This window comes from Ananas comosus, linkage group 3, assembly GCF_001540865.1.
Source record: "Ananas comosus cultivar F153 linkage group 3, ASM154086v1, whole genome shotgun sequence".
In the NCBI taxonomy this organism is placed as follows: Eukaryota; Viridiplantae; Streptophyta; class Magnoliopsida; order Poales; family Bromeliaceae; genus Ananas; species Ananas comosus.
This window is the reverse complement of record NC_033623.1, coordinates 14,702,324-14,721,475: the sequence shown is the minus strand read 5'-3', so window position 1 is coordinate 14,721,475 and position 19,152 is coordinate 14,702,324. Positions and strand designations below refer to the sequence as shown.

The 19,152-nt window shown below is 37.4% G+C and overlaps 3 protein-coding genes across 5 annotated transcripts in view; 2 read left to right on the top strand and 1 right to left on the bottom strand.

Annotated features, from left to right (window-relative positions):
* The window catches only part of LOC109708255 (probable lipid phosphate phosphatase beta), a 2,363-nt gene extending 223 nt beyond the window's left edge, over positions 1-2,140 (top strand). The window contains exons 2-4 of one of the 2 annotated variants that reach the window (XM_020229928.1): positions 27-677; positions 1,338-1,399; positions 2,079-2,140. In XM_020229928.1, coding sequence (XP_020085517.1) covers positions 58-677; positions 1,338-1,362 — 645 coding nt within the window. In that variant the 5' untranslated portion in view covers positions 27-57 and the 3' untranslated portion in view covers positions 1,363-1,399; positions 2,079-2,140. Of the gene's footprint in view, positions 1-26; positions 678-1,220; positions 1,400-2,078 lie in introns of those variants that run through there. The other variant, XM_020229926.1, reaches the window with a different exon arrangement.
* Positions 1,262-6,834, top strand: LOC109708256 (vesicle-associated protein 1-3-like). 2 transcript variants are annotated; one of them, XM_020229930.1, is made up of 8 exons: positions 1,262-1,399; positions 3,936-4,006; positions 4,137-4,218; positions 4,339-4,454; positions 4,557-4,715; positions 4,864-4,908; positions 5,828-5,905; positions 6,475-6,834. In XM_020229930.1, the coding sequence occupies exons 2-8, from the start codon at positions 3,965-3,967 to the stop codon at positions 6,583-6,585; spliced, it is 633 nt and encodes a 210-aa protein (XP_020085519.1). In that variant the 5' UTR covers positions 1,262-1,399; positions 3,936-3,964; the 3' UTR covers positions 6,586-6,834. The 2 variants fall into 2 exon arrangements, with proteins under 2 accessions (XP_020085519.1, XP_020085518.1); XM_020229929.1 differs by lacking the exon at positions 1,262-1,399 and adding an exon at positions 3,228-3,493.
* LOC109707931 (protein NRT1/ PTR FAMILY 6.3-like) lies at positions 7,965-15,150 on the bottom strand. Its single transcript, XM_020229474.1, has 5 exons — positions 14,833-15,150; positions 14,539-14,756; positions 13,556-14,136; positions 8,611-9,056; positions 7,965-8,530 (listed from the first exon to the last, which is right to left on the bottom strand). Exons 1-5 carry the CDS (start codon positions 14,963-14,965, stop codon positions 8,124-8,126), a joined length of 1,785 nt encoding a protein of 594 aa, XP_020085063.1. The 5' UTR covers positions 14,966-15,150; the 3' UTR covers positions 7,965-8,123.

Below are 19,152 nucleotides of genomic sequence, written 5' to 3'. Positions count from 1 at the left end.
TTATAATTTTTTTTTTTTTTTTTTTGTTCTACGGGCGAAACTCGGAAAAGATACGCGATGACCACCAAATCTCTCACCTCCATGGCCGCCGCCGCCGAAGCGGCGTCGCCCTCCTCCTCCCTTCTCCGGCGCCTCGTCGCGGTCGACACCGCCCTCTCCCTCCGCGTCCACTCCCTCTTCCTCCCCGTCCCCCGCTCCCTCCTCAAAGCCCTAGAGGTCTCCGGCGACGGCCGCTTCTGGTTCCCGGTCGTGCTCGCCCTCCTCCCCCTCTCCTCCTCCGTCGCCTTCTCCCTCCTCCTCGGCCTCCTCCTCGGCTCCCTCCTCGACCTCCTCCTCGTCGGCCTCCTCAAGCACCTCGTTCGCCGCCCCCGCCCCGTCTACAACAAGGGCATGTCCCTCGCCTTCGCCCTCGACCACTGGTCCTTCCCCAGCGGCCACTCCTCCCGCGTCTTCTTCATCGCCTCCTTCCTCCACCTCTCCTCCGCCTCCCTCCGCCGCTGGATCCGCGGCGGCGGCGGCGCCGGCGATGGGGCGGAGCTTGTGGTGCGGCTAGTTTTCCTGTGGTCGGCGGCCACGTCGGCGTCGCGGGTCCTCCTAGGGAGGCACTTCGTCTTCGACGTCCTCGCCGGAGCGTGCCTCGGCGTCGTAGAGGCTCTCATCACCTTCCGTTCCATGAGGTTTTCTAGATCCTTCCTTTGATCGAGGAATTACTTGTTTTTACTAGCTCTCCTTATTGTTGGGTTCAGATTTTCTTCTGGTAAATTTATATATAAACACATCGTAATACCAGAATTGTCTTATAATTCTTTGTAACTTCGATTGATTTAATCTAACTCTGTTTCTTTATCAGAAATTTGAATTTGTTATTCAAATTTCAGAATCGCAACAATGTGTTTGATTATTACGAGTATTAGGGAAAGACGATTGCTTTCTCTTTCTTCTTAAGGATCTTAATTTGATGCTTTAATCAATAACAACTGAAAGTCGGGAAAACTTTTTTGGTTTGAAGAATTTTGATATTGGATGCTTGCCATAATTTTGATGTTGAAGTCCGACTTTTGAACTCAATGCAATCTCAAGCTCAAGTCAATTTTGTAAGTTTTAAGAATCAAGATAAGTTGAACTTGTAGATACGACTAATGTGGATTTCAAGTGTTATATAATCAATCTAGAGTATTTTGATTTCAGCAACTAAATTTACTTGTAATTGTCGACGAAAGGCTTTTGCAGGTACTACATATGGAAAGTGAGACCTATGAATGTAACATTGTACTTGACCTGATACTTGGAATGAAGTTTTATTTTTCTCATTGTCGGTTACATGAAGAACTATGTAGGAGAATTTTCGGCGTTGTTCTCTAGTTCCCTTTGCAGGTTTCGAGGGCGAAAGAAAACCAAGGTTTGAATAACTTTATGTTGAAAAATCTTGCTCTATTTTGTCCAGCATTAACCGCATTTTTATCGGGGAATTATGTTATAAGGTACCATCAGTTGAATATAAGCATCATGCCTTGTGCCCATTGTACACTTCTTGCATTGGTCATTACTCAATCTTTAGTCAGCATACAAAAGTTTCCCCTATAAGCTGTGTCATGTTCCACCGGTATAATTCTAAGAGCCCAAAGTTCAGTTTACTTTTGGAGTTTTAATTTTTTTTTTTTTCTAGGATAGTATTTTGGTTTCTTTGACTGATGCACATAGTATGGTAGACATGTTGCTCTTTAGAGTATTTTTTTCCGTGCGGGGTGATTTTGTTGTTTATTTGGAGGGGAAGTGAAACCTATTAGGATAACATTGGAGTTTAGATGATAAAACCGTCTCGATTTCTTGCCGTCCTTTTTCTCGCTTGTTGTTCTTTTATCATTCTTCGTCACTCACTGGTATAACCTGCCTTTCATGTTTCCTTTATTTCTGCGTGTCATATTTCAGTGCAATTGTTTCATGGCCAATCTTGTATTTGGTTTGCGAGCATCCAACGCCCATGGCATGCCCTTGTCAAGGGTTAAGGATCAAAATAGTGGCCTCGCCACAACCTCAAGCGCAAAATTTTGTAACATTTTGGCACAAATCTGCAGTAGGTTTTGAAAGACAATTGCCGGACTACTACCGATTTGTAAATGTAATGAATGGTAAAAGACTGGAATATGAGAAAACCAATGGTTAGAAACTGCATTTGTATCAAAGGCTAAGGCTACAGATGGTACTCTCTCTCTCTCTCTCTCTCTCTCTCTCTCTCTCTCTCTCATTATTAATTTCACAAAGCTATACAACTTTACCTAGTCACTCTTGTTCATGAGCAATGTGTTACATGCAGTAGTTGGTCCATTAATCGTTTGCGACATTCTGGGAGTAGTTCCTTGTTTAGATGCTACACTTTCCTTCTGGTCAAGGATATAACAAAATCGAAATTGGTTTGTGCAAAAAGAGGGCGTTACTATGGAAATATAAGGTGATAACTTAGATACTTTCTTCCTGAGATTGTGGTGCATATCACCTCTGATAACTTCCTTAATTTCATACTCCAATGTTTGTTTAATACCTGTTGTTGCTTGTGATTTTTGCTTATTCTCCTCGGAATTGACAAAGTTCATGTCTTTCCCGTATAGAACTATAGATTATGACTGGCTGGCTGCCTAACCATTCTCTCATCCAGAAAGGTTCCACCAACAGTAAAAAAAGCTGCTGAGGGAATTGCAGTGTTAGGCTACCAAAATACTAACAGCAATTGTGTATCTTGTGGCGTGGATAGTTGGTTTTAGAACATAAAATAAAATTGATTATGATTCAATCATGAATTCTTCTGTTGCACAAATATATTATTATTATTATATTATGTTACAATATTAATTTATTAGGTGCAAATTTTTTCCATTATCAGACATATTGTACTGTGGCCCGCCCAAAGGCCATGGAAAATAGTAACTTTCGGCCCCTTGGGCTCTATTTTTGGCCCGAGGCCTAATTGGAGTTTTTTTTTTTTTTTTTTTTTTTTTTTTTTAAGTAAGAACCGACTTTATAAATTTGAGATCTTCCATACTAATCATTAACAAATATCTTTACTATCGGTAATTCGAGTTTTTATTTACTGCAAAAGCTTAACAAACCATGAACAGCTTATATCCAAATATATATAATAAAAGAATAATTTGATCACGTAACGGCGAATTCCGAGTACGGAGAGAGTAAAAGAAAGCGAAAAGGCGAAGTCATCGTACCTTTCCTGCCCCTCTCCTTCTCTCGTCTCCGTGTGTCGTGTGATTGCTGATCACCCACCCCATCGGATTATTAATTAATTTATTATTAGTTAATTCTTTGCTCAACCGAGCACGAAACATTGAGAGAGAGGAAAGAATCATTTCTCCCCGTCGTCTTCGTCGTCGCGTCGATCTTCGGCTTCTTTCCCCGTTTATGCGCGATTAAAAGAAGCAATTCGGTCTCGCGATCATGAGCAATACTCTTCTCAAAGTCCAACCCTCGGAGCTCAAGATCCCTTGTGAGTCGATTTCTCCCCCACACCCCCCCACCCCTTTTCCTGAAGTTGTCGTGAAAAAGGTCTTCCTTTTTGATGCATTTGTCGATGTCCCATCTGTTTTTTCGCCATGATGTCGCGGATTGAGTTCTAGAAATCGGTAAAAGATCAAATTTTGATGCGCTGTGGCGGGTTTTGGGATTTGGGGATTCGTGGGAGTGGTGAGATTGGTGTTGGTTCAGAGATTTTAGATGCTTTTCTCTGTTGGGTATTGGTTATCCAATCGATCTGTGAGCTGTGATCTGTTGTAGATGATATTAGATGGCATGTTTAATCAATTGGAAATTACCTACACCTTAACTCTAATTGTTTTTTTTGTTTTATATTATATATATAGAATATCTTGAACTAGTTTTACTGATGATAAATTTGTGTATTATGATCACCAACTGTTCGTCGTGAGAAGTTGAGCTCAGAAGGCAGAGTTCTTGTTGCATGCAGCTGACCAACAAGACCGATCAGTGTGTAGCTTTCAAGGTGATTTTTTTATTTTTTGGGGTTCCTATTTAATATCCTGTAAGCTTTCTCTCTTTAGAATTACAACTATATTTCTTAAATTTGTTCTTTCATTGTCGATTTCGTATATGCCGATATGCTATCTTTTCAGATTAAAACAACTAACCCAAAGAAGTATTCTGTGCGCCCGAACAATGGAATTATTTCGCCCGGAACTACATGCAATGTCACCAGTGAGATTCTTTTTAATACTATAAAAGCGCAATTCTCCAATTTGATCAAGTTTTGCACGGTCATTGATTAGTTACGTACGTATGTTCGCTGGATCTCGATTCTTGTTTTCTTCGTGACAGTTACAATGCAAGCACAGAAGGAAATTCCGCCCGACTACCATTGCAAAGATAAATTCCTTGTGCAGAGTGCTGTGGCTGAGGATGGTGCAACAAACAGGGAGGTCGTCTCCGAGATGGTAGGTTTGATATATATTCTGTAATTTTACTCTTCATAGTGATTTGCATTATTTTGATGTATTTTCAGTGTAACATTTCTGTTTTTTTTTTTTCCCCCTAAGTTCAATAAAGCACCGGGTAAGGTTGTCGAGGAGTTTAAGCTGCGAGTAGTTTATATTCCTGCTAATCCTCCGTCGCCAGTCCCGGAGGAAGTGGAAGAAGAATCTTCTCCGACATCATCTATGTTAGACGAGGCACAAAGTTCATCCATGTTTGATAGTGTATGTAGTTTTTGTTGTGTTCTGCTTCCACCTTATTTCTCTCATATTTGTTTTCTGAACAAAGTTTCAGTAATACTTGTTAGTTCCTTTTTCTTTCTTCTTTGTTTGTTCTTGGGATGCATACTCAAGTCTATTTATTTAATTTCAGGCTGTAAAGTTCCAGGAAGGAGCCTCCGTGGAAAAGACTTCAGAGGTGAATATTTGATCTTATATTTGTTGTACCTTTTAAGAAATTCTTACATGCATCTACGATGCTTTTGGTTTTATTATAGTAATAAATTTGTCAGTTGGAGGCGAAACATAGCGGTCTCATACATCTACAAAACTTATTGTACAACATAAGAAATAATATAGATTAGGTAAAGCAATGTCTTTGTGTCAGTTTTGCTTATGCTAGTTTGATTCACATAATGATGTTAGCATTAGACCTTTGTCATGACATTTAGTGGCTGCCTATTTGTGAATTATGGCAAGATTCAGCTTGGAAGATTTCAGTATGGTACCGCCACAGTACCCACCCTCTCTAGTACCGCCGCACACAATCTTTATTGTAGCATTTGTTTATCTGTCACGGGTTATTAAAAGTGGAACATAGGAAGACAACTTTCGAGTAAATAGCTACATGCCATTCCAGTAAATCTAATAGCCATTATTATTATTTCAATGCATTTACGGATAGCATGATCAGTATATGTGATGGATGCATATTATGTGAAGGCATCTTTAACCACTGATAGCCATTGAATAATGTCAGGAGTTTCACCTGATGTATCAAGATTTGGAGATATACCTGTTGAGTACTACAGATTAGATGCTGAGATGTTTTTCTCCTTATGAATTTTAAGTTGAGTAGGTGAATATTCGTGACGAACTTGTCAAATGATTGAGTAAATATCTGTTGTAAGCTATGGAGTTACATGATATGATGCTTCTCTAATCCAAACTAGGAGTCTACAGGATTTGTATGACATGCCGCTATATCTTACAGAACTTTGATGTCTAATATACTGAAGGTTTGGTGTTAAATGCACACGAAAATATCCATGTGGGTATAGGTACAAATATGTCGATATACCTGGCAATAACATTTTTCCAACTTTTCGATTCTCTAGGCACTACCGCTTATAGCAAAGCTGACACAAGAGAAAGCAGATGCCATTGAGCAAAATCAGAAACTGCGGCAACAGCTGGTATGATTCACTTTTCTATGATTAACTTCTTTCATCCTTCGTTCTCCTAGAGTTATCTTCAGATACAAAATGAAAGGTTGTTAATAAATTTAGTATAATCTCATTTTGTGATTTTAGACTTTCTGGATGGCTTGTTCTTTTTTTATTGGGCTTTTCATATTAAGAATAAATACATATGTGTATATTCTCTTGTGAGTCCCCGATGTGGAAAAAAATGGCCCTTTATTGTAGCTATAATATCACTGTGCTATTAAGTGATTGAAATTTTATGTAGGTTGAAATTGTCATTTTTTCGAAGTTTTTGTTTCAGGAGACATTTAAAGTCCAATGATTGCCAGAATGAGTAGAATTTATTGGAGTTCCATGTTTCGTTGTTTTTACTGTTCTTGATATACTACGATTGCGCTCTAATAAACTAGGGTTGGCGGTCACAGAGCTCTTGTTTTGTTTTGTTTTGTTTTGTTTTGGTTCCTTTTTTCTTTTTTCCCCCTCAACCTCTGTTTTTTTTTGTATTATTATTATTTTTTAACAATTCATGAACATTGGATTTTTGTGAACTTCTGTTACAGGGACTGCTGAGAAAAGAAAGAGCAAGAGTTCGTCGAGGTTACTCTGTCACGTTCGTGGTGATTGTGCTGATGCTAGGCATCCTCTTTGGGTACTTGATAAAGAAAATGTAGCAGCATTTACACACACAGATTACACTGGAAGTATACCCCCATTTGTTTTTTTTCTTTTCTTTTCTTTGTGAAGCCAGATTGTTCCTCCTCTATTGAGAAGGAAGTGAAGAGATAAGAAGTAATAGAAAAAAGTAACAGAAAAGTAATAGGTTTTGTGCTTAATCTTGCTGTCAAATTAAAGGATTGTTTGTGTGTATTGCTAGTTTTTTTTTTTTCCAGATTTTTTGTGTATGAAATTCTTTTGAATGATCCGCAGTGCATAGAATTTAAATCCTTCCTATTGTTCTACGTTCAGTTACAGCAATATCCATATTCCTGCTAGACGATGCTGATGAAAATCCTGTTATTTTCTTTGTTCAATATCCTGATTAGAAGGTTCCTAAGTTTTTCAGAAGAAAAATAGGAAGTGTGGTGCATAGTCCAAACCTGATGTAGATCAACTCTCTTCATTGTTACTTCATTCGCTGAGAATAGAAACGATTTACACTGTAACAAAGTTTCAGATACCTTAGTCAAAATAATAACTCCGAAGATTAATAGAATTCAAAACTACTCAGGGAAACTATCTCAGGTTGGGACAAGAAAAACATCCTCTTCTACACTACCAAACTTCATGGCTATATGACCGATCGCCGCCGCCGCTGCTGCTGCTGCAATGCTGAGAAAACCCAAATGCCTGCAGTAAAACCCCCAATGCTTCCTCTCTTCTTTTTCGCTTTCTCTCTCGTCCCTCTCACCTCCTCCTAATTCTAAAATCTCGACATCCTTGCTCATCGGCGGAACGAAACACTCGGCTTCCTCTCTCACGCTATCGTCTTCTTCCATCCCTTCCTCGCTAAAGCAAGCATCGGTGCAGGAACACACCAAGAGCTCGCGGAAGTCGACTTCCGGGGTGACGACGCAATCGACCCACTTGCGAAAGGCGCCATCAACGGCCGCCAGCCTCTCCTCTATGTGTGCGAGGTGCACCGGCCCCTCGCAAGGATGGCATTCCTTCTCGGCGGCAAGAAGTGTTTTGAGAAACTCAATTCGCGGGCGCGCCTCCTTGAAGGCACTTTGCCGGCAGCAGGCCGTCCCGTCGGGGCTCTCGTCGTCGGCCGAGCCGACGAGTAGTTCGGTGAGTTGAGATTCCAATTCGGCCAATTTCTTCTCGAGCACTGTGAAAGGCCGTTCCATGGCTAATCCCCTTCAATTGTTGGTTGGATTTGAAGTGGAGTTAGTTAAAAGGTTGTAAAGTTGCAAAATGTGGGTGGGGGACGGTTCCCAATTTTGACACTCTTGCGTGTGTTGTAACTTGTAACTGTCCTTCACGGTTATTGAACCAAAAGGCACATCTTTTGATCAACAATCAACGAAAATAATAATAAACCAAAAAAAAAGAAAAAAACATGCGCGCCCAAAATTTTAACTTTATGAACGGATTACAGCGGATCACACCACAAACTACTTCTACAAGGCAATGATACGTTACAGCTAGAATTACTCTTGATTAGTTAAAATTACGTAGAGAAAGACACACATAAAGATAAAGATTACATTTATGCATGACAAAAGGCATCTTCCTCCAATTCCGCGCCGTCGGCCCCAATCAGCTTCTCCTTGTAGATGTACCCCTTGGCCGACAGCAAGAAGAAACCGAGATTTATTACGCTCAGGACGGCGAGAAGCCAATAGAAGTTGTAGAGCTTGCCGTCGTCGAGGTTATCGGCGAGCCACGCGCCTTTACCGCTCTCGCCAGTCACGGCGTGAACTATGCTCACCAGGGCCGAGCTGAGGAAGAAGCCGAGCGATAGCGTGCTGAGGAACAGCCCCGTGCTCATCGTCTTCATCCCTTTCGGGCACTCTCTTAGGAAGAAGTCCAGTTGGCCGATGTAAGTGAACGCCTCGCCGGCGCCCACCAGAAAGAATTGCGGGACCAGCCAGAACACACTCAAGGTCGGGGCGCCTGTTGAATATAAATGATTAAAACACCGTTCCTATAAAAAGAGGCATCGGTTTGAATCGTTACGTAATGTCCGTAGGTACCTTCGTGGACGGCATGGAGGCGCTTGCGCTCGGTGAGGGCGGCAGCGACCATGGCGATGATGGAGACGACGAGACCGACGAAGATGCGCTGGAGAGGGGTGAGGCCGTGGGGATTGTGGGTCAAGCGGCGGACGGTCGGGACGACAAGGCGGTCGTAAACGGGGACCGTTAGGAGGATGGAGCCAACGAAGAATACGGTGAGGGAGCCCGCGGGGATTTCAAAGGACGGGCCGATGTGGCGGTCCATGGTGGTGGCCTGTGACACGGAGAACGTGGTCATCTGGGCGTAGACGGTCCAGAACATGATGGTGGTGGCCCATGTAGGGAGCATCCGGACCACTTGCTTTACTTCTTCGACATCTGTGAGGGTCGAGAGCCGCCAGTTGGCCGGCAGAGTCTTGGCTGCCGAGGCGTCATCTTCGATGATCGCGGCCCGGTCTAGGAAACTGCAAGTATATATGGTGCAGCACAAACGATCAGCAAGGAACTGTAGCACTAGTCACGGATCAAATGTTGTTGAGAAGGTCTTCTGTTATTACTAGAACCTAGCTAGGCATAAAATTCAGATATGATCTTTGCGCGAAAGCTATGGATAAATGACGAACGCAGGAAATTGTACCCTGTTACTTACTAAAATGATGTAAAACGAAAAGAGCGATAATTCAAAAAGTTTTGAATCATCATCAAATTCAAAAATTCGGGATTTGTAGTGCGGTAAGTGTAACATTACTAGTAGTAAGAACAATCTTAGAACTGTTACGACAGTGCTTTCGCCGAAAATAAACAAAATTTTCGAGCTGTTTCATGGACCATGCACGGTGGAGACCACACAAGTGAAAGCCAAGATAGCTAGTACTGGTAGGCAAGATAAGAGACAAGCTGCAACTTGTCGATCCCTTGTATTTGTTCTTAATAATTTTTCAAGAATGATTGGATAGCGCATCGTTCAAACCAATTATTTCAAACAATCATAGAATATGAATGACTTGTATCGGTGGTGAAAATGGTCGCAGTTAGGTTTTGATCTAGACTCCCTGTGTAGAAATTCGGCGAGACTCTTGTGGTGCGAGTCTTGTGATACTCTTTTAAGTCATCCTCAAATGAAACCTTTATTTCAAAATATAATTTTCTCTCGTTTTCTCACGCTCTATACTCCAAAGAAAACTCTTTTACAAAACACCATTATCACAGATTAATTATCAATTACGTAATGTCGTATGGCATTGGCTATTTTGATTGAGTAAATTAAGAAGATAGTGAAAAACAGAGAATATATATTTATATATATTTCGTGATTTTTTTTATGCGAGTTTGTTTAATTGTCTATTATCTAGAGAAGACTTTTCTCGCCCTATTTTCCTAATTATCAAAAACGAGAACCTGACTATAGCAATCACTTTTCTCGCTCCTTTTATTCAATAATCTAACTAGGCTTAAAATATATATATAAATTTAAAGTAAGAAATAGGTACGTAAAATTTGAGATAATAACCAAGTTTGATTACGTAAGACGAGCAAATAAAACTATTAACTTTTATAAATAATTGCATACAACTACTGTAAACATATCAAATAGTAAATATATTCTTGCAAATTTTAATTTTTTATATTTATTCCTACAAAAATCCTAACATTTTTAAATATACCGCTATTGTTAGAATCCGTTAGAAATATATAGTTAACTATAGATAAAATACTTAATTATGATTGGCAAATAAGATAAATTGATATTTTTATTTCTCGTATATTATAAACATTTCAGTAATAAAGGAAGAAGATAACCATTAGGAATTTATGAGAAAATATTTTTTTATAATCCTAACTGTTGGGGTTTTTGGACATGCATATATATTTGTGATGATAAGAATATCATTTCACTTATTTTTTATTAAAAATAAATAGTAATCTAACGATAACAAATCAAGATGACAAATATAAATATTACTGAATTTTTTAAAAAATAAATATAAAAAATTAAATTTTATAATAATATATTTGCTATTTGATAGGTTTGCGGAAAACTTTACGAAACTATATATTCCTAACTTTTATTAATAGCCACATCAGTTTTAGACTCGTTATTTCTTACTATGTGATATCATTGCGTTCGAATCTCAGAAGATAAGTAATGGAATCGTTGCTTTTTGCAGCCGCATCTGATTATATATATTTTATTTTAAAAAGAAAAGGCTAACAATATATAATACTTGTCCTTTCAATGAGGTACATATGGTGATGCGTTTTCTCCATCGCCCACCTCACGTGATGGAAACATTTTGTTGTTAACACCCCCCCCGCCCCTTTAAATACCACCAATTACTATAATTAATATTTTCTGTACCAACATCTTTAGGTGGTAACCATACCTTTAAATACCATTACTTACTATTATTTTCTGTACCAACATCTTTTTTTTTTTCCTTTTCTCTTTTTGGGGGGTGGGGGGAAAATCTATTTGGGGAGGTATCAACTATCTAATAAGTGACCAGCTCGTACCCAGTTCACATTGAACCCAGCCTCATCACTTAAACAGAGAATCTATGCAAAGTATATAATAATATTTGCTTTGAAAGTGGTGAAGGAGGAAATTAAATAACGAGGAGACCTTCTCACTCACAACCATGTGGAGCTTAATTATATCGAATTTCGTACACGCATGACAAACCTATGAGGCGCCCACCAGGATAAATATATTATTATGAGCTTCAACTTGAACCAAGAATAATTAGTGTTCTGCTAAGATAATTTTTACACCAAGTTTACTTTTGAATGTAGCTGAGTACAGGGAATATCATTAAGTTATGCTCCTTTCATGACTGTTCTTCTCAAACTAAAATTCTATAAAATCTCGGTCTTAAACTAAAAACTGTCAGAGACTGCGATATCTATGCGCTACGTGAACTCATGGTGATTCACAAGACACAATGCTGCATGCAGCTTCAGTCCAAATTTTTTTTTTCCTAAGTAACTAATGTTATTGGTTCATGGATTTTATTTCGGACTCCAAATTCTAAATTCAGATCGCACCAAAGATGTTATCGATATCTATAAGTTAATTTCTTAAAAGAAAAGGAAAAGAAAAAAGAGTAAAAAAAAGCACGCAATTTCTAAGCAAGCATAATAAGAGGAAAATAAAAAAAAAATTTTCAATCATTTCAACAGATAATATTTCTAAAACTAAGTCAAGCCATCTAATCAAGAGTCAATGGAAGGTAATTGGTAGGAGTTAATTCAACGTTAAAAGGTAGTGGAGATCGAGTATCCTCCAGAAAAGCTTATGAGAATCTCACTTCTAATTAATTAGTTTGATCGTCATGATAAAAAATTTGATAGTTGATATTTAAAATTTTAAACTTAATTAATTAAATTTATTTTTGAATGAAATAAAAGAAGCGGATAGCAAACCTGTCTCTCTCAAAAAATAAAAAAACATCACTTTCTAAGTATAAGGATTAGAGTGGGTTGAAATCAACCCTTCCTGCATAATTGATCCCTCACGGGGTACAACACATACACGCTGTGTGTGGGGCCTGCGAGTATAATTTCTTCGTCTGATTCTGCTAACCAGTCACAGGAAAAGGGCAACTTTATACGACCCATGCTAATAATTAATTTTGACTATGTACATATCTATATATATATATATATATATATATCTGTATGCATTTAGTGCAATTATTTAAGGATAGTTGGTTGCTTCGTTGTAGAGAATTGTTCTAGTTAATGATTTTAGAATATCCAACTTGAGTATTATCCTATTTACTGGGACCACGAGTATCCTATTTTTGGGACAATATTGATTTTCCAGCTTGTGTGCGTCTCATATGATTGTAATTTATAAGGTCTTAGTCTGAACAAGCTAAGCATCCCCTGCAATAGCCCCCTTTTTTTTTTTTCTTTTTTTTCTTTTTTTTTGCGTTGAGCAGAGATGCAATTGTCACTTCGAGATTTTGAAAGCGTTTTAGAGCTTTACTCTAGCTTGTTTGTCCCAGTTCGGAAAAGAAATGGTGAGATGCGTACGGTGAGGGAGTCTGAGTAGAATAATACAAAGGAAATTTCTATTCGATGTCTCTACGCTAGTGTGAAAAGTATGGACGGATTATTCTTAATTTTCTCTGATGTTGACATCTACTTATCACTCTATTTAGGACGGATCGAAACATGAGCTCTACCAATTCAGATCCATTCGCATTCCTAATCGAAAGCCTGTCCGGTTTGTACAATTCTATTCATATTAATTTTTTCCCTCTCCGAGACACGAATTCATAACTTTTCAATTCCACGCATAGTAACTACAAACTCAAGCCTATGGAATAGAACTTGAGCAGAAAGATTTCCGACAACGTCTCGTTGAAGAACCCTTAAACTGCTGTCGCGTATTAGTTTTGTCTCTATTCAATAGACTTTTAGATTTTTTTAACATCAAAATCTACAAAAAGAATTAAATACTGAAAAAAAAAATATAATTATTATATAAAGATAAAAGTGACACGTGACGACGGATCACGGATTAGAGCTCCCCACGGGTGCCGTGGGAGAGCTCCGCACTCAAGGGTTTTCCAAGGCTATAGGGCTGTTGACATTCTAGAGCGCTCCGAGCAGCGCTCCAGGAAGGGTAAAACTCTATCCCCATTTAATAGGAAAGTATGGAATAAATCAAATTAAGCTTGGTGCAACTAACAATCATCAACTTCCCAAACCATATTTACTGCATATACCTACAAACTACTTAATTAGACCCAACCAGGAACATTCTAGAATAACACTAATAATAATGCATCCAGATACTTGTTAAAAAAAAAATATGCTATCTGTGCACTCAAAAATAAATTTAAAAAATTTGTAATTTTATTTTTATTATATATTTTGTTTAATACTAAAAATTTTAACAAACTATCAAAATAGCAGCAGCAGGAGGAGGAGGGAGGATGTGGGAAGCGCTTACCGGTATTGCTTGGTGTGGGGCTGCTTCTGCTTGGCCTTGGCCTTCTCTCCGGCCTCGGCCGCATCGTTTACGTCGTAAAGCATCGACGGATCGGACGGCAACTCCAGGCCCCTCTTATGCCACGCCGCCGCCACCACGGCGGCGATCTGCGTCAGCGGGCTCCCGACCAGCTTCTTAAACCGGTACCGCCGGGTCCCCGACAAGAACACGGCTAAGCCGATGAGAATTGCGACGGCGCAGATCCCGTAACCCCACTGGCGGCCCAGGTTGTCTTGAATGTAGACGAGCACGGTGACGGCGAGCAGCGAGCCGAGGCTGATGAAGAAGAAGAACCAGCTGAAGAACGTCATCATCCGCCGCTTCTCGCCGCCGTCGCCCTCGTCGAACTGGTCCGACCCGAACCCCGACACGCTCGACTTGAGCCCGCCGGTGCCCAGCGCCGTCAGGTACAGCCCCAGGTACAGCACCCCGAGCTGCGCCCCGTCCGCGCGCACGCAGGCCGCCGAGGCGCCCGACGGGTCCGCGCACCGCGGCGGCCGCAGCCCGGACGCCGCCGTCGATATCGTCAGTATCGTCACCCCCTTAAATATTCAGACCAAACAATTCAACACCCTGCGCGTCAGAAATCAAACCCAGCTAAAACCGAAAAGAACGATTTTAATATTAAAATTCGACCGTCGATCAATCAAATAGTGGAAATTGAGAGGATCCGGGGACTATTTCAATCCCTGTGTATAATGATAATTTTTATTTTTATTTTTATTTTTTTATTGAGAGATAGATAGCACGCTATCTGTTTCGATTTATTTTATTTTAGAAATAAATTTAGTTGAAAATGTGAATCAACTAGAATTCGAACTTAAAATCTTGAATACCAATCATCAAACTTTTTGCCTCTTGCTTTAGAGACGATCGGTTATAATGATAAAAATTGATGCGGAGATAGTTTTTTTTTTTTTTTTTTCCTGAGAAAGGATACTTACTGACGCCTGGACGGCGGTGAAGATGGCGATGGTGAGGTAACGGCCGAGGTAGGTGTCGGCGACGAAGCCGCCGAGGAGGCAGAGCATGAAGGAGGTCCCGAGGAAGTTGGTGACGGCGTTGGCCGAGACGGCGTTTCCGAGGTGCATAGTCCCGGTGAGGTAAGTCACGAGGTTCACCGCGATGCCCAGCGTCGTCAGCCTCTCGCAGAGCTCGACACCTTCTCATGGCCGGTTTTCGTTAGCAGCTACAACAGTAAGCGTGTTGAATTGAAAAAATCAAGTGCTCTACCGAACCTAGAATCGTGGCGGCGCAGGTCCAACCGCCGGTGCGGGACCGCGCGGCGGGACGGCCCTTGTAGTCCCAGGCGTCGGAGAGGGTCTCGCCACCGCCGCCGCCGCCGCCGTTGGTCTCGGGGAGAGGGGCCATTGTTGTCGGGTCTCTCCTTCCTCTTTCGCTTGTGTGGAGAGGTTAAAAAGTGTTTGGTGAAGTACTAAATGGGAGCAGAGCAGAGGAGAGGGGCGGAGTTAATGAAGAGAAAGGATCGAGTTGGATGGAGAGGAGAAGGGTGTGTGCCCGTGGGGGTAGGGGGGGTTGTGTTTGAATGGAACGGGGGACCAACGGGGCGTTTTATAGGGCGGGAATGGTAGTTTTCTGATTCACTCAATTTTGTGCCTAAAAACGCTAAAGTTTAAATTAGAATGTATCTTTTGAAATTTTGATTTCGTTGACTTGTTGCCAATAAAGTTGCTGCAGAATAAGTTTTGTATGGTGGAGGTTATAGCATAAGATATACTAAATGGATTAGAAAATAACTATGTCGATGCTTTAGTAGGTATAATATAGTGGGATGTTTAGAACTTTCTCCTACAATTAAAAATGTTTTATTGTGGTTCACCTGCGGTCGGCTTGTTTCCACGTAAGTGGAGTGATGGAACTTAAGTTTCATCACTTTTATTATTTATTTTAATATAAATTAAAAATATAATATAATTTAAGTTACGTTAGACTCCTATTTTGCTCATTCTCGACTTTCTCCTCTAAAGTGTCGAACTCGACTTCTGTCACACTAAACCTCCTCTAAAAAATTTATTAAATAGTAAAATCTAAACTCTACTTCCTTTATAATAAGTTAAAATTACCTTATTTATAATAAATTATGATTACCTTTAAATAATAAAAAAAATAATTATATAATAGGTTAAATTTTATAGTGATAAATTTACCACTATATTTAAAAAATAATAAAATTCACTTACTTACATCGAAACTAAAAATGAAACTCAAAAAATTAATTTCACCAGCACCAAGTTACATCAAAACAAACATAAGAAGTAATTGAATTTAACTTTCAAACTGTACGGATTACGTCAAAATAAACAACATAAAAATAATCATACTTCAGAAAAACTCAAGTACTACTGCACTTGAGTTACGTTGAATCTACAGATTCATTAATTCAAATGCCCTCTAAATATTGTTAGGCTAAAGAGGGTTGGAATAAAAGCGTACAGAGATTTTTTTTTTTTATTTTCTTATAGGATCGTAGAAAATAATTATAGCCAACTCATTATTAGAATATGATATTATGTACAATAATAAATATATTAATTTTTTGTCATATTGTTTGTGCTGTATGAAATACAATCTCTTCGTAATTTTTAACGAAATCTTAATATAATGTTGTTATAATCTCTTTTCTTACTGAAAGGTTAGGAAGTTCCTAATGTTTATCAAGAATATTATATTTTCTAATTAAGAAGGAGATCAAATTAAGTTTCAAAATCTAGCGACGGTGAAAGGAGTACTAGCAAAATATATTTTAGATAAAAATATACGAAACTTAATTAAATTATGGAACATTTTGATTTATCAAATCTTTTAAAATTTAATTTTACTATCCAACGTTTCAATTTGGTTGATTTAAGTTAGTTAACGACATTTTAATTTAAAATTTAAACTAATTATTTATTTTTAATAAATTTATAGTTGCGAGAATTATACGTAATAAACTAATTAAACCGGCAAATATAAACGATCCATTCAAAATTTAAAGTTAAAATTTTATTGACCGACTTGAATCAAACAAATTAAAAGATTAGATAGTAAAATTAAAATTATAAAACATTAAATAATCAAATGAAAATTATCCAGAATTCAGATAAATTTTATACATTTTTTACATAAATTTAAAAATTCAACTTCACTCTTATGCCATTTCTCATATGACAAGAGTAGAGTAGCCAACCACGACAGAAATCAGTGAAAAAAGTATCCAACTATAATGCAAATAAAATAAATAATCTGTTAGTTCAAATTAAGTCTTCGATCTTTATTTTATTAACTTGCCATTCACCTTAGCATTTCTAATTTTAGTCTTAGGCCTAGTTTGATAATGCAGTGAAATAGTTACATTTTTTTTTCTCCTTCAATATTTTAAAATTACGGATATAATTACCACGAAAGAAATATATTTTAACTGCATTTGCGACTGTAATTTATGGCTTATAGAAAGAAAAGATTAAAACAAATTTTACTATATAATCAAACTAGGCTTTGCTTGGTTGTTGCGGGAACAATTGTTTGAGTTTCTCTGAACTACGCACCAACTCCTTTGGAAATATGAGATCGTCCGGTTTTAATCATACGTGCAATTGCAGAAAAACTAAAAGAATGTAAGATTCTAGGCTAAATATATTACAAAAGGCATAGATGTATGTTAGTCTTTGTCTCTGTTGTTTTTTCTAATTAAAAATTGTATTAATTAATTCTATTGTATTCTTTGTCCTTGAGTCAAATATATTAAAAAAACTAAATAATTATTAAATTCAGTTATAAAATTTTGCTGACATAAGTTTGCTGTTGAAGCTTATTAAATTCAACACATTACAACCATAAAAATTGAATAAAATTATTAATTTTTATAGTACTACGTACGTACTAAAGTTGGAGGTTTTTTAATCTAATGTTTTATTTATTTTTTAAGTTGCAAATGATACTAATATTAAGATGTACAATAATATTATAGGGATAGTTACCTATAAACCCTTCAAAATTAACTTCTTAAGTATCTTATATACTCCTTTTTTTATTTTAAATATACCTCTCATCTATTTCTCTATTATTCAAAAAAATCTCGCTTAGTACCTGTTAAATCATCTCAAGTTAAATTAGGATTAAATTACTACCAAAGTTAAAAAAAAAAAGTAAAAATAACTCTTTTGTCCCTAACTTAAGAATAAATAAAAAAAATAATGACGATAAAATGGTATATTTAAAAGTACAAATTAGTGATTTTATATATATAACGGTTGTTCCTAACAGTTTATTAATAGAATATAACTTTAGGAGTATATTGAGAAAAATTTAGAATGTTAAACATGTAATTTTATATTAGCATTCTAAGCGGGATAAACAAAAAAAAAATCTGAAACTTTTTAAGACTATATAAGTAATTGCCCCAAAATATATATATATATATAACGGTTGTTCCTAACAGTTTATTAATAGAATATAACTTTAGGAGTATATTGAAAAAAATTTAGAATGTTAAACATGTAATTTTATATTAGCATTCTAAGCGTAGTAACTTTTGTTGAACCATCGTGCTTTCGGAGGCACGATGGCTATCATATGGTCGGATTGAGATATATATATATATATATATATATATAACCCCGTTGACGTATACATCAGAATTTTTCAAAGTCTAAAAAAAAAAACAAATAGGGCGAATCTTACGATTATATTTTAATGTACAAATTGTAAGATTTAAAAAGAGTTATATGAGGATTTCAATATAAGATAATTATTTGACAATCCTTGTTGGCAATATATATATATATATAAAACCCCGTTAATGAATATATCAGAATTTTTCAAAGTCTAAAAAAAAAACAAATAGGGCNACGATCGGCTCCGTAGACTTGATCTACACTATTGAAAGTATTTGGAAACTAAATTTCATAATTTTTCGATATTATTTACCTATCAAACGAGTAGTCTAAAAATGAACGGTTGAAAATAAAAATTTCATAAAAAATGATGATGGACGACTTGAATTTAAAATCAAAGGTACTGATCTTACTCTAAATAGTAAAAAGAATTTTCTATAAAAATTTTATCTGATTTGGATTGTTTTACACCGTTAAATTTACAAATACATCACATATATCATTAAAATTGCCAATTTTGAGACATTTTGATCACTAGCCAAATGATGTTGAAAAGTTATGAAATTTAGTTTCCAAATATTTTAATAGTGTAGATCAAGTCTAACGGAGCAGATCGTCGATTTGGAAGCTGCATTATTGAAAACAATTTGGTAGCACGGAGGCCTTCGTGCTACTGATAGTATACCAGCCTAGCTCATATATATATATATATATATATATATATATAATAATATTAATATATAATATATATATAATATATAATATATAATTGAGCAGTATATACTTTTAGATAGCATCAACCCTTTGACTGGGCTTCTAGGTTTCTAGTTCTTGGATCTACTCTTCATAATTAAATAGAACTTTGGAGTCAAACACTATTCTATCATATTCGTCACCTATACATTATCTCAATCCTACATCTCTCCATCCATGGCTAAAAAT